The 14,035-nt window shown below is 45.6% G+C and overlaps 1 protein-coding gene across 2 annotated transcripts in view; it reads right to left on the reverse strand.

Moving 5' to 3' along the window:
• PUS7 (pseudouridine synthase 7) overlaps nucleotides 1–14,035 on the reverse strand; it is a 57,981-nt gene that overhangs the window by 26,677 nt on the left and 17,269 nt on the right. For both annotated transcript variants that reach the window (XM_075558527.1, XM_075558528.1), the window contains exons 5-7: nucleotides 10,667–10,811; nucleotides 3,062–3,173; nucleotides 1,225–1,302 (exon numbers count right to left, since the gene is read on the reverse strand). In XM_075558527.1, coding sequence (XP_075414642.1) covers nucleotides 1,225–1,302; nucleotides 3,062–3,173; nucleotides 10,667–10,811 — 335 coding nt within the window. The remainder of the gene's footprint in view (nucleotides 1–1,224; nucleotides 1,303–3,061; nucleotides 3,174–10,666; nucleotides 10,812–14,035) is intronic.

Below are 14,035 nucleotides of genomic sequence, written 5' to 3' on the forward strand. Positions count from 1 at the left end.
AGTCTGAGCTCTCAGAACACTCTTCCTTTGCCCAGCCCAGCCTGGGGTTTGGGACAGTGCACTGGTCCATCACACACAAAGGCTACTTCAAATCTTCACAGCTTACAAGTTCCCTTCCTCACTCCTGTCACCTCCCTCTCAGGGAACAGCAAGGACCCTGTGTCTCAGGAAGAAGAAAGTTACGGGCCACTGGGCAGGGACACCGCCAATTGCAAGTGCAAGCTCCTGCTGCCTTTCAGGCACACCGGCATTGGCAGACAGGGGTGATGGGCCTTTACTACAGCACCGATGGCCCCTCGGGCAGAGAGGGAGAGCACTGACTAGCCCATCAGGACGAAGCCAGGAGCTCGGCCAGTAGTATGCATGACTCGGAGGAACAGAGGAAGGAAGCTAGCTGAGCAGACTGGGAATTAAGGGACACATATCTTCTCTGGTCCTTTATGGAATGAGGGAACTGTGATCTAGGTAAAATTTAAGTGACTCGCTGCCTGTAAAATCCTTTCCCCAACCCGCCCCCACGTCCAGACTCATGCTTTGTTCCCAAACATACTATAATTCCCAAAATACACCTTTCAGCATTCCTCTTGCCATGCGGTAAACTAATTTATGTATCTATCAGCTTACCACATTAAACTGTGATGCCTTCAAAGCAGAGATTAACGCCATCTATATAGCCTCAATGCAAAACAAAGAGCTCATTCGCTGCTAATTAAAATTTAGATCATAACGATAGTGTTATTTACAATGGTAAGTAATAATTGTGGAGAGAGAAAGAAGCACTTGTTCTCTTGGCTCTCACAAAACCAAACCTACTGCGGTCGGGCCGAGTCCTGTAAATGAGTCCATGGGACACAGTAGGCCTGCCGGACAGGGTTTCCAAGGCCGTAATCTTTTAGAAGCAGACTGCCTCGCTATCTCCCACCAAGCAAATGGTGGCTTTTAGTCACTGACCTATCGGCTGGTAGCAAGCACCTCAACCACTGCGCCACCAGGGCTCCTCTCTGAAACAGCATCATTTTAGAATCCCACAAATGAATGCAATTTAATCTGCCGTTAAAACATGACAGCTTACAGAGATGCTTGGAAAAAAATAGAAAAATAATGTCTCTAATAGGTAGATATGGTCTGAAGAGAGAAGAGGTAGATTCCCATAAATCCGAGAACTCTGACACACCACGCTAGGAATTTTCCAGTAAAGAATCCCAACATGTTCACTCGACTTACTTGAGAACAGCAATCTCTTGGACTGTTATAGCCCTTTTGTCTTTGGTTCCCATGTAGGAGAATATGTTTGGCTTGACTCTGGTAAGACAGGAAAAAACAACTGAAATCACATATCTCATAATTTAAGTTCTGAGATACAATACATAGAACAGAACAGAACGGAGAATGATGGGAAACTTTCGGTCACTTTTTATTCAGGAAAACATAAATATGCAAGCTAAGAGTTTGTTTTTACAGAGGCCTGAACAATGAAGCTATCTGTGACTAACTGACGCTGTCCTAAGACTTGGCTAGCCAGTACCTGCAAGGAACAGTATACTTTCTGCTGAGCACATGCAACCACTAGATGATATGCACTAGGAAACCAAAAGATGAATCTCACTGCCATCGAGCCAATACTGTCTGACAGCAACCCTATAGGGCAGGACAGAACTGCCCGTTGAGTTTCTGAGACCACAACTGTTTACAGTAGTAGAAAGCCCTCTTTCTCCCTTGGAGCTGCTGGTGGTCTCAAACTGCTGACTTGTAGATTGCAGCTCAATGCATAACCACTTGCCACCAGGGCTCCATAAAACTATGAAAGAAGGTTTTACTCTAGCTAAATGCCACTTTGAAATTTTCTGTATCTTCAATTATTTGGAAACTAATGATAGTGCAGACTTTCCTTTAACTCTCCATTTATATAGTTATTGCTTTGTATAAAATTAACAACAAAAATCATCCCAACCACCATGGAGTTGATTTCAACTCATAGGAACCTACAGCAGTGGTTCTCAACCAGTGGGTCACAACCCCTTTTGCGGGTGGTGGAAGGTCGAACGACCCTTTCTCAGGTGTCGCCCTGAACCTAACAGTGGCAAAATTAGTTATGAAGTAGCAACAAAAACAAATTTATGGTTGGGGGGGTCACCACCACATGAGGAGCTGTATTAAAAGGGTGGCGGCACCCGGAGGGTTGAGATCCCACTGCCCGAGAGGATGAAGCAGAATTGTCCCAGTTTCCTAAGCTGCAAATCTTCATGGAATCACTGCCACGTCTTTGTCCCTTGTTGACCCTTTGCTTATCAGCCTGGCCTAGCGCTTTACCCTGGTGCTCCCAGGGCTCCTTTTGCTTTGTGTAGAAAAGCCAAATGGGAGTCAGGATCAATTGGATTATGAACACATTTAGAGGTACTTTATAAACTTGACTGCTCCATCTCAACAGGAAAAAAACAGAGCAAAATAGTAAGGCCATCTTGAACCCCAGGTGTCTCCAGCTACAGATATCAGAGCAGACCCCGCTTGACCGTCTGTTCTCCCGGGCTCAGTCCTACGCAGAGACCTCGTGAACTGGATAGAATCAAAGGACCTGTCATGGAACTGGGTCTGATTTCACCGTGATTTAGTGGAGTTAAGCAGATTTGCTCTAGCCATTTCTGTTTTAAAAAATAAACAAACAAGACCCCCACACCTCGGCCCCTGCTGTATCCGAGGAGGCAATCGGGCAGGCCTCAAGTTTTTCCATCTAGCCCAGCTCCCGCAAACAAGAGCTGCCGGCCGCCCATCTCTGTACCCAAATCAAAGAGTAGGCTTCAGGGAGCAAACTATTTCATTTCCACTGGAGGTATTGGAGACTCTCAACTGCATCTGAATTACTGACCTATAAAACATTCATCTCGAAATGACAATATGCATCAGGGGTTGAAAGAATTGACCCATCTATCTGCCTGGGACAACTGTATCTGGGGGTAACTTTGCTTGCGTGCTCTCTGCTCGCGCTTTTCTTGCTTATCGTCATGGCAAGAGGACAAGAGAGGGCAGTGTTCTGACGGTACCAGCACAGGAACGAGGTACTCACCTTAAATATTTAGACAAAACATTAATAGCATCCATGGTGTCTTTGTTTTCCTTGTATAGTACAAAGTGGCAATAATTTCCCCTAGATTTTGGCCAAGAATGTTTTCTTGGATCTTGAAGAAAAAAGAAAAAAAGAAAAGAAACTTAATTAACGTGTACCACATGAAAGTGATTTGAGTGTTGTCTCGTGAAACCCTGTAAACTCATTTTCTGGTTTGGAGTCTTGTTAGTGAGAAGCCTGCTCTAGTCCAACAGAAAATATAGGTTCTGTGGTTACAGCTGTGTAAACTATAAATAAGGGCTACTCTTTCCAGAATTGCATACTTACGTTGAATATTGATCTTTCCACATTTCAAATCAAAGGCTGAAAGGGACCTGGAATGAAAAATACCTACAACTCAGGTGATCTGCTAACAGGTGAGAGAGTTGGGAGAGGTGCAGGTTTCCCAGCAGTGGTCCAGCACTGGGAGATGAGACAACTAGCCCTCAGGACACCACAGTCCACCAGGCTTGCCAGGTTCCCAGGCCTATGTTCACAGCGACTCATGCTGTGTGGCGCCTTACGGTGGGACAGGTGGAGATAAAGTTAATGAGGAACTGCCTCAGGGGCACCGTCAGCTTGTCCAAAGTTTGTCCACCATGAATGGTTAGCGACTGCTATGTGGTTCGCAAACACTGCCTGACACAGAGACTTGATTGTCAGTCCTTGGAAAGGGAAACTTAAGACGTGAACTTTGTGCTAGAGTGACTCGGACAGGGGCAGTCCTCTCAAGACTGACTTTGAACACGCTCGCTGATTGAACAACTCCATCGCAGTGTAATCCCAAAGGACACTAACACATAGCCAAAGGTGAACTTCAGCTGCCCAAGTGGCGTTCCAAAGATCCCACGCTTGAGGAAAGGTGAGTCCGCCACAATGGCACGCCCAGGTAATGCCCAGCAACAGACACGACCTCGTGCGCCCCTGAACGGCAGTCGTTAATTGAACAACCTATCTAATTCACTTGAGTTGTGTCCTCCTATGAGGGAAAAATTGAAAAAATATTCCCTACTGTCCCTAGCAAGAGTCCTTTCCCTTTAAACAGGTTCTTCCACCTCTGTCCTGGAAACAATCCTTTGGCATAAAGCCGTGAGACTTCAACTATCCCCCCACCAAAGTGACTGCTGAGCCTGCGCCGGCCCTTCTCAAGGTGAACTACTTGATGGGTTCGGGCTGTAAACCACCTGTGGGGAACAAATACGTGAACGAACCACTCCCCTCTTCTCTACCTGCCTGGCAAACTGCTTTTCCTTCTGATAAATCCACACTGCCTCTACCTAGCACTTGTGAGAAAACTTCTCCTTGGCATTTTCATTTTGTCTACGTGAGACGCCAACCGCTCTTACCTGGTGCAGTTCTGACCTCTGTCCAAATGCACAGCGTAGAGAGCACAAGAGAGCAACGTTTAATTCATAATACTGAACAGAATAGTACAGTGCTTTAGAGGTGAACATGCAAATGATCGCATGGTAAATTGATGCTGAGGAAATCTACAGCAGCTGGTCGTTATGTGATGGGTTGACAGCCAGTTAGACATTTAACAATGGGATGTCGCAGAGGCAAACAGTGGACAAGTCACAAACTCACCCACAAGGACAAGCCTGCCTATCTCAATCCCTTCACAAGGAGCATGTTAGTTTGTCCTCAAAGCTGCACTGTTTGTACCCACAGTCTGTCTGCAGCAGGGATGAACACTGGGCACAAAATACCCCCCACCCACCTGAACGTGTACTTCCTGAAATATGAACGGGCAGAGGTCCAAATGCGATCTGTGATTCTCTCTGGTGCCAACACTGTCAGCCATCCTTTCTTACCTTGCTTTGTACTTTTTTAGTTTTCTGTGTTTCCTATACCGGGTTTATACAGCGTATATTTTTGAAAAAAAAATTGAATGATTATGGACAACAGTGCTCTAAGATGAGAAATTCTTAGAGATGGAAAGAGATTTCTAGGAGACTATTGAATAGAACGCTGACTTTGGGTTCTGATCTGAACCAGTCAGCTGTATATCACAGCTATTTTTGAGATGATCAGGGGAAAGCAGACTTGGACTGGGCTTTAGGTGTATTAAGGAATTATTGCTATTTTTGTTGGGGAGGGTTGTTATTTGTTGTCTGTTGTAAGTTTGGGTTTCCTTAGCTGTTAGAAACGAAGCTCAGGAAGCATTTGGAAGTGAAATTCAATGATGTGTAGACTTTGCCTGAAAACCCTCCGGCAGGAGAGAAAGTAGGGAGAGAGATGTGATAAAAACAATAGAACACGGATCACCATGAAGGTGGGACACAGGTTCTACACACGGCTTCCACTATCGCTTTGTTTAAAAACGTCTACAATAAATGGTTGTCAATGACCCACTTGCCATGAGTAGCTTTCCCTTCACGACTCTTCCAGTATATCCATAATTACCTACAGTGGCCAGAGCCAAAGGAAGCCACAGGGTGAAAAAGGAAATGCCGTTGCATCTGAAGAGACGCAGACAGTTGAGGGAGTCTGGCTCGCAGCATGCATCCTGTGACAGTCAGCCCAAGCCATGAGCATGCAGGCAACGATCCCCCCAGACCGCCGTGAGACCAGTCCCTTTGCTACACAAACCAGTAAGCAGAGGCACTGAGGGATCAGGGGCATTTTGAGTCACTGGAAAGCCATGAGCTTCAGAGTAGCCTGGGCAACTTATCCAACTTTTATGAAGCTCCGACCTCTAGCAACACTGTATCATTGGCTTTATAATTCAAGTGAATTTGAAGTAACTTTGAAAAAATTGCTGGGGGGGGCGTGGGGGTGGTGGTGAGAGACTGTTGTACAGTGCCAATGTACAAAGTTCGCGGGCTGGTGTGGTAGGAAGTGATGTTCCTTCCTATGGTCTGACATGGTCGCTTTGGAAGAAATGGAGACCAGGTGAGACGGGAACAAAGTTTGAGGAGGGTCATGTATGGAGCGGAGAGCCCCCGGAGAGTAAGCAAGGAAAAATGCTGTGACTCCAGAGAGCAGCAGGAGGGGCGGCAAGCAGAACACTTGTCCTTCCTTCTCAAGGCCACCCCCCCCCCCACTGCACTTGTGGGAGTTAAGTAATCTGATGTCAACTTGAGGGGTGGACTCTAGCCTATCAGGTCACAGCTTGATGACCTCCTTTGGAGGAACCCCGGTGGCAGGGCCCACAGACACTCCTTGACTGCAAGACATTCCGGCGTAGAAGACACATGGAGCTGTCTATGCTAGAGCCCTGGAGCTGGAGGAGCGACGAGACCCCTGCCAGCGCTGAGGTGCTTCCACCGCCACTGGATCCACAAGACTTTCCACCCATTGGCCTGTGATATTCCTGAATTTGCCATCATTGCATGGCTGCAATGGACATATAGGGTAATATTGGACTTACTGACATGATCTGGACTGGGCTGGAATTTGTTCTCAATATTCAATTGCTCTTGTTATAAAGTTCTCTTTTACACACGAGTGTCTATGAATTTGTTTCTCTAGTCAACCCAGACTAACACAGCACCCCTGATCGCCAAGCCTTTCAGATTCCACAGGCCTCCGGCTCTACCAATTATCACTCACCCTCCCTCCCTCTCCATCTTCAGCACCTACATATATCTACACGTATGTACACACATGTGCACACAGAAAGCTCCCCTCTTAAATACCAAAGCGATAATCTCTCCACTTAACCATTCTCCTGTCCTCTCATTCCAGCTTATTTGAAAAACCGGTAAAAAACAGCCGCTATTAAAATGACTCTGATTCATGCAATCCCACAGATATATGAGTAGAACTGTCCTCCAGAGGATTTTCTATAGTGGATTTTTCGGAATGAGATCTCCAGGCCTTCCCTCCATGGCACCTGTGGGCAGACTAGAACCTCCAACCTTTCGGTTAGCAGTTTGGCGAGTTACCATCTGCACCTCCTGGGGACTCCATATCAGAAAACGGACCCATGATTTACTGCCTTCACATCTCAATCTGCCTAAACTGGTTTCCACCCTCCACGTTCAGGCACACTGCCTCTGCATGAACCCTGGCAAGGAGACCAATGATGTGTATCAGCAAAAACTCTGTCTGAGGAAGAGGGACAGCCAGAATGCTCCTTGGAAGCAAGGATGGGGAGACTTCGTCTCATGTACTTTGACGTGTTGTCCGGAGGGACCAGTCTCTCAAAAAAGACAGCACGCTTGGTAAGGTGACGGGAAGCGAAAAAGAGAGACCCTTGGCAGGATAGACTGACACAGGGCTGCAACAATGGGTTCCCGCATCACAACAGCTGTGAGGATGGTGCAGGACCGCTCTTTTGTGCACAGCGAGTCTCTGTGGACTACAGCAGCAACAACGAACTCCTGGGCGTTAGTTCAGTTCCAGAGTTCTTTCCTTGCGTACATTATTGCAAGGTATTCGTGATAAAGTATGCACGTATGATCGTAAGACACTTATTTAGCTCATGAAGGAGGGGCTGCGGGGAAGGAGGGGTAAAATGAAGAGCTGATGCCAGAGGCCTATGTGGAGAGCAAATGTTTGGAGAATGATGAGGGTAACGAATGTACAAATGTGCTTTATACAATTGATATATGTATGGATTGTGATAATAGTCATATGGGCCCCCAATAAAATGATTAAAAGAAAAAAAAGACACTTATTTAGAACTGGAGAATCAGAATGAATAATTATGAATTCAATGACCAGAGATCAAATCTTTGCGCTTCAGGCATTCGCCTTTACTAGACAGTCTTTGAGGCCTGACCCCACCTTGAACTCGGAGAAGCCCGCTTGTTGTGAGGGTCTGAACTCTGACGTGGGGGCAGTTTCTCTGTGGACACGTTTTCAGAGGCACTCATGGAAACCATTTGCTTTCCCTTATGGGTGAGCGACACCCAGGGTTTGCGCTATTTTGATCACCCCGGCTTGGAGGGCCAGCTGTTGTCATGCTCACGCAAATTTAGGGCATTACATCTTTCCTTCAAGGTCAGCAAATGGAATAATGCTTTATCTTTATTAAAAACTAATGATTAATGGAGTTTATGCAGCATTTTCACTGGGGACCACTCTGATAACCGAGGTCTGGTAGCTTCTATGACACCAATCTTGTCCACTGGGCCCCCTTTGTTTCCTCCAGTCTCTGGGGACCCCTAGACCCAGATGTCCCTCCTGGGAGCCCAGGAACCATGGATAGTCTACACCTAACTCAAAGCGGACAATCTTTACTGCAGTCTCTTTGAAATGTACACACTTCAACTTGTACAGCAATCTAGGGAACAGTGTCTCAACACCACACAGAGCTCAGCATGTCACTTAATTATTATAGGAAAAAATATATGAAGAAAAAAAGGTGGGATGGGAGGCAGGAAGTGGCTTGTGGGATAAAGCACTGGAAATGTAGATGAAGACGGGACAAGTGAGGGCTGCCACGAACAGCCACCTGGGCCCACGCATACCATCGGCTCCCCTCCCTGCAGATCACAAAACCCGGTATTCACTAAAAAAAAAAAAAAAAAGACAATCTCTTCCAAGCACCCAATCAAGGAAATGGTTTGCCCTTTCCAATCGGCTTCGTTGTGACCAAACTAAGCAGAGCAAGACTTTGTGTCTTGGTGTCATTCCTGTGCAGAGGACATCCGGCCACTTGGTGCTGGCCAAAGTAGACAGTCCTCCACAAGTGCTTTTCCAACCAGACTTCTCTGAGAGAATGAAGACTGAGTATCTCCGGGTATCCACTGCTGGCAGCAAATCAACTTTCCTCCCAGGTGTCTTGAGTTGTTACTAGCCGTACACCAGGCTTGGGAAAACTGGAAAAACAGTCCTTTTCTATTGGGCTTAACCCTCACATGGAGCACCCGCCGGCTGAGCTAGCAGCTAAGCTAATGTTTCACAAATAGGCAGCCTGGAAATTAAAGAAACATCTGTTGTCCCTGTCTGAGACGCAATCAACAACTCCTGTCCCTGAAGCAGTCCCACGGCCCATCCCTCCATTCTTCTCTGGGGCTTCGGTTAGCCTGAGATCTGACGTGCCTCTGATGCCCGCCCCTCGCCACTGCTCAACAGGTCTCTACCACACTATGATGCCCAGGCTGGATGTACTATGGCTAGATCTTACTTCCGCTCTCACTGCATGAGAATCGTGGTTACAAACTCTTAAGGCTTCATTCATTTATAGAATTATCTCCTTTAAGCTAATCAGAGAGAAAACGGACAAAGCACTCTTGATTCCACAACACCAGTTTCATCCACAGAGCACCCTTTGTTCCTGTCTGGCTCTTCTTCCAGGTCTCAGGGACCCTTCAATCAAGGTGTGCCTCCTGGACCATGGGCAACCTGTACGTGGCACATATCTTGACCAGTTTTTCTTCCATACTCTCGTTTTGTTCCAACAAATATATCTTAAGATAACTGGGTCATCCAGGGGAGGGGAGAAGGGTGAGGATGTAATTTTTTTTCTACTACAATTTCTACTAAAAGCTTATCTGCTGGGGTGGAAAGGGGGAATCGATTACAGGGATCTACATATAACCTCCTCCCTGAGGGAGGGACAACAGAAAAGTGGGTGAAGAGAGACGTTGGACAGTGTAAGATATAACAAAATAATAATTTATAAATCATCAAGGGTTCGTGAGGGAGGGGGAAAGGAGGCGGGGGGAAATGAGGAGCTGATGCCAGGGGCTTAAGTGGAGAGCAAATGTTTTGAGAATGATGAGGGCAACGAATGTACAAATGTGCTTGACACAATGGATGGATGGATGGATGGATGGGTGGATTGTGATAAGAGTTGTATGAGCCCCCAATAAAATGATCAAAAAAATGCTTATCTGCTGATTTGACAGGGGAATTTTTGTCTAGTCTTACTCCAGGTTCTATGTACGCAAGCAGAAATGTTATGGCTAGAAAACACATCCACGCCCGCTACCACTGACTTAATTATTCTGACACACAGGGACCCTGAATTTGAAACTGTGAATCTTTATGGGACCATACAGCCTCATCTTTCTCCATCAGAGTGGCCAGATGGGTCTCAACCGCCGACCTTGTGGGCAACAGCCCAATGCTTATCCCAGTGTCACCAGAGTAGAACCTAAGTATCAGAATGACCCAGGGACAGCCTACCATTTCCAAGCGAATGGTACCTAAGAGACGGGCGCAGGTGAAGGGAAGGTTTCTGGATGTTGTTTTCCCTCTGCCCGCACGACACTCAGTTGCAAACAGAAGCTGTCTCAGGGGAGATACCCCTGGGATAAGTGGTGGCTATGTTTTGCTTTTCTGAAAGCTTTCTGTTCTCCATTAAGAACATAAAACGAACGACAGCCCTGCCTCTTTTTCTTTGATTGCCCGAGCCTACTTTGCTCCTCCGAGAGCCTGTCATGGCCATCCCTCAGGCTCTCTCTGACACCATCATCCTTTCAGCAAGTCTTGGCTCCCACGAAAGACCTAATGCCCCAAGCCAGACGTCCAGTCTGCTCTGGTCACAGCGATGACAATGTCTCCTTCTCTGAAGGAGTGACAGGATGCGTGTCCTCGTTGAGCAGAGCACGGCGGCCCGTGCCCGGGAGCAGTAGGCGCTGTCTCACCACCAGGCCTGCCAGCACTTACTTGCCAGGGCCTTCTTTCCAGCAGCATGGTAGGCTACAATGTATTTCTTCCCCTCTCGCTCCTCTGTTTTTGTCTCCAGTCCTGGAAACAGAGATTTGACAGCTTGATGGATGACGGTCCTTTTCTCTTTGGAGTCCTCGAGGACCTATCGAAACCAGACAATCATAACACAAATCGGACAAACATCAAATAGGGAACTGATACTAATGAATTATGAACACACAACCCATCTTATTCACTGTGCAGAATTACAGTGCAGGAGCTCGATTTCAGAACTATTTAGCTGGCATTTCACAGCATGATAACTGTTAACAGCCTTTAGTTGAGCATGTATATGGTACCAGACCAAGGAATTTTACATTCTTTTTCACATCTAATCCTAATATCCCAGTCACATCATCAGTATACTTATTGACAGGGGAGAAAAGAGAAACTCCTCGAAGTTAACAAACATGCTGTTCAGATCACATACTGGAGGGCAGCAGGGCTGGGCTGACCACTCCTGAGCCAGTAATCAGATCACCCGAGGTCTCTGCTACCGAAACACCTCGGGCTCCGGGAGGAAGGGCGGCGATGAACACACTCCCTCAAACAGTTGGATCTACACCTGCTTCACACTGAATTCTACTCCATGCAGAAGCACTGCTTGTTTCTGCTTGAAAAGAATACTAGCCTGAGGGTTGAAGACACAAATTAGTTTCACAGAGGTTAATTTGGAGGTGTGTGTAAAAAGAAATAAATTTTGCATTGTGATTCAATAGTTAGCAATGTATACACTTCCTAAGCTTCATTATAACATATTTAAATAGGTCTTATTAAAGAGCGAACCCTGTGGTGTGGTGGCTAGGGTTCAGCTGCTCCTAGGGAGAAAGACCCGTCTTTCTACTCAAGTGAACAGAGCCTCAGAAACTCACAGGGGCAGTTCTACTCTGTCTTATAATGGTCACTATGAGGCAGCATTGACGACTGTCTTTTGGGTTTGGGTCTTACTTAAAAATGAGGGGTGTGGGGTGAGAGATATGACATTTTCTATTTTATTCTATTTCATTTTAAAACATAAAAAAAAAAGAGCTGGTTGAGACCCACTAAATTGATTTCATGAATCACTAAAAAACACGTAGATATATGACAACTACCACCGGCTAAATGCAACAGTACTTTAGCAAAATTTAAAAAAAATTAATGTTAATTATAGATAAAAGACTTGCTATGATCAAGGGAGTCTAGATCTGGAATTACTTATGGTGTGAGGTAGAATCATAGTGTGTTATGTACGAAGCTAGATGATAGAATTCAAAGTCTAATCTTACTTTACAGATAAACTGTAAAGGGTTTATGCTCTTTAAAGAGGAAAACTTTCAGTTGGTGGTATAACCATAGTTTTTAAGATGGCAGTTAAAAACCATAGTTTTTAAGATGGCCTGTATAGGAAAATGTAGTACTATGGGGCTAAGATGCACCACTGTACAGCACAAAGGAAACCAGGGCAGGGCCTGAGCTGCTCTTAGGGGTTATGCTCTTTGGTACTGCAGAAGATTTAGTCCTAAAATTGTAACAGGAACCAGGTGGGTAGAGTAGCTAAAGCACTAAGTTAAGAAAAAAGTTGGCATATCAAACCCACTACTTCTATAAAGATGTAAGGCCTTGGAAACCCTAGGGGGAAGTTCTACTCTGTTCAACTGGGTCACCGTGAGCCGGAAGAGATATTGGAGGCAAATAATGAATTCTAAAAGTTACAGTAAACGTCTGTTAATGGAAAGTGATGGAAGGGGGAATTTAAGATAACTCCTTGCAGTATGACACGAAATGAAATTAAGATTTTGAAAATCTTGTACCACATTTACTTTGCTACAGACATGACTTCGAGCTGCCCTCATCTACCAGACTACCGTTTCCTCGAAAGTAAGACATCCCCCCAAAATAAGACCTACCTATAGCTTTGCCTCTTGCTGAAATATAAGGCACCCCCCGAAAATAAGACCTCCCTAAAAATAAGGACCCCTGAAGCTACCATAACTGTGGACCGAAGTGGAGGATGCTGCCGCACAGTTCACTGTTTGCCGCAATGCAGCCGGAGCAGACAGGAAGTATGAGGTCTCTTTTAATAAAACAATTAACAATAAAGATGTACCATATTCTTCTTCATGGAAAAATAAGACATCCCCTGAAAATAAGACCTAGCGCATCTTTGAGCGCAAACATTAATATGACACTATCTTATTTTGGGGGAAACGGTAGGGACCAAGCCGCATGTGATGACTGAGCACTTGCGATGTGGCTCATCTGCACGCAGCTGTGCTGCTGTGTCAAACACTGGATTTCTAGAACCCCAGAAGAACAGAATGTGAAACATCTGGCAAGTCTTGAGTGACTGAAACTATCATATTTGTATGTATTAGAGAAATGAAACACATTTTTAAATGCAACCTGTTTCTCTTTACTTGAATGTGGCCGCTGGAAAGACACTGAGGTTTGCATTGTAATTCTACAGAACAGCATTAATCTGGACTTTTCCTAAAAGGCTTTCTCAAAAGGCACGGAGTCCAGCTTTCTTAACTGAGTTCTCACCAGGAACAGCAGCCACAGGCCCTCAGCTCCCATCTCAACCTTCCTAGTGGTCCTCAATCCACGACCAACCCTGACTATTAGCTGGCACTACGGAGAATGACTGTGCCACTGTTAACGACTTCTCAGTTAGTCTGAGATCCCTGAAAAACTTCTTAACAAAAATGTAACTCCCCCCGGCTTATCCGAACAAGCATGCCCCAGGTTTGTTTCCCAATTACCACAATAAACTGAATATTGCAGTCCAGTGAGTCCAACAAATTTTCTGGTTTCCCAATGCATATAAAAGCCATGTTTGCATAAGACTACTCTACTAAGGGCATTATGAGAAAGTGTGAAAATATTTTGAGAATGACTAAAATGTGATCCAAAGACAAGAAGTGAGCACATATATGTCTTTGGAACTATGGTGTTGACACTTTTCTTAAAAAATATTTTTATAGACGTATCTTATTTATTCCAATATACTCCTTCTCTTCCCATGAAGTCTTGTTGCTCGGTCCCATCGTGTGGGCTATGTAATCATCAATGCTTTCACTCCCCTCTGGCTTCCTTCCTCCACCCCAAGTCTCACTTCCTGTGTCCTCTGGGAACCCTTCCTCCTCTGCCAGTCTCTGAGGGGTCATCTATCTTGACTGCCATGTACCGAGTGACCTCAAATGTGCAAAGGAACATACATAAGTGGACAGACTTTCTTGATCCAGGTTGCCACAAACTAGCAATTTGTAAAACCACAATAAGACGCAATATCTGCACAGCATAATAAAGTGACTTCCAGAACAAGGAGGGCTACCTGTACTGGTC

The sequence above is a fragment of the Tenrec ecaudatus genome, chromosome 9 (genome assembly GCF_050624435.1).
Source record: "Tenrec ecaudatus isolate mTenEca1 chromosome 9, mTenEca1.hap1, whole genome shotgun sequence".
Classification (NCBI taxonomy): domain Eukaryota; kingdom Metazoa; phylum Chordata; class Mammalia; order Afrosoricida; family Tenrecidae; genus Tenrec; species Tenrec ecaudatus.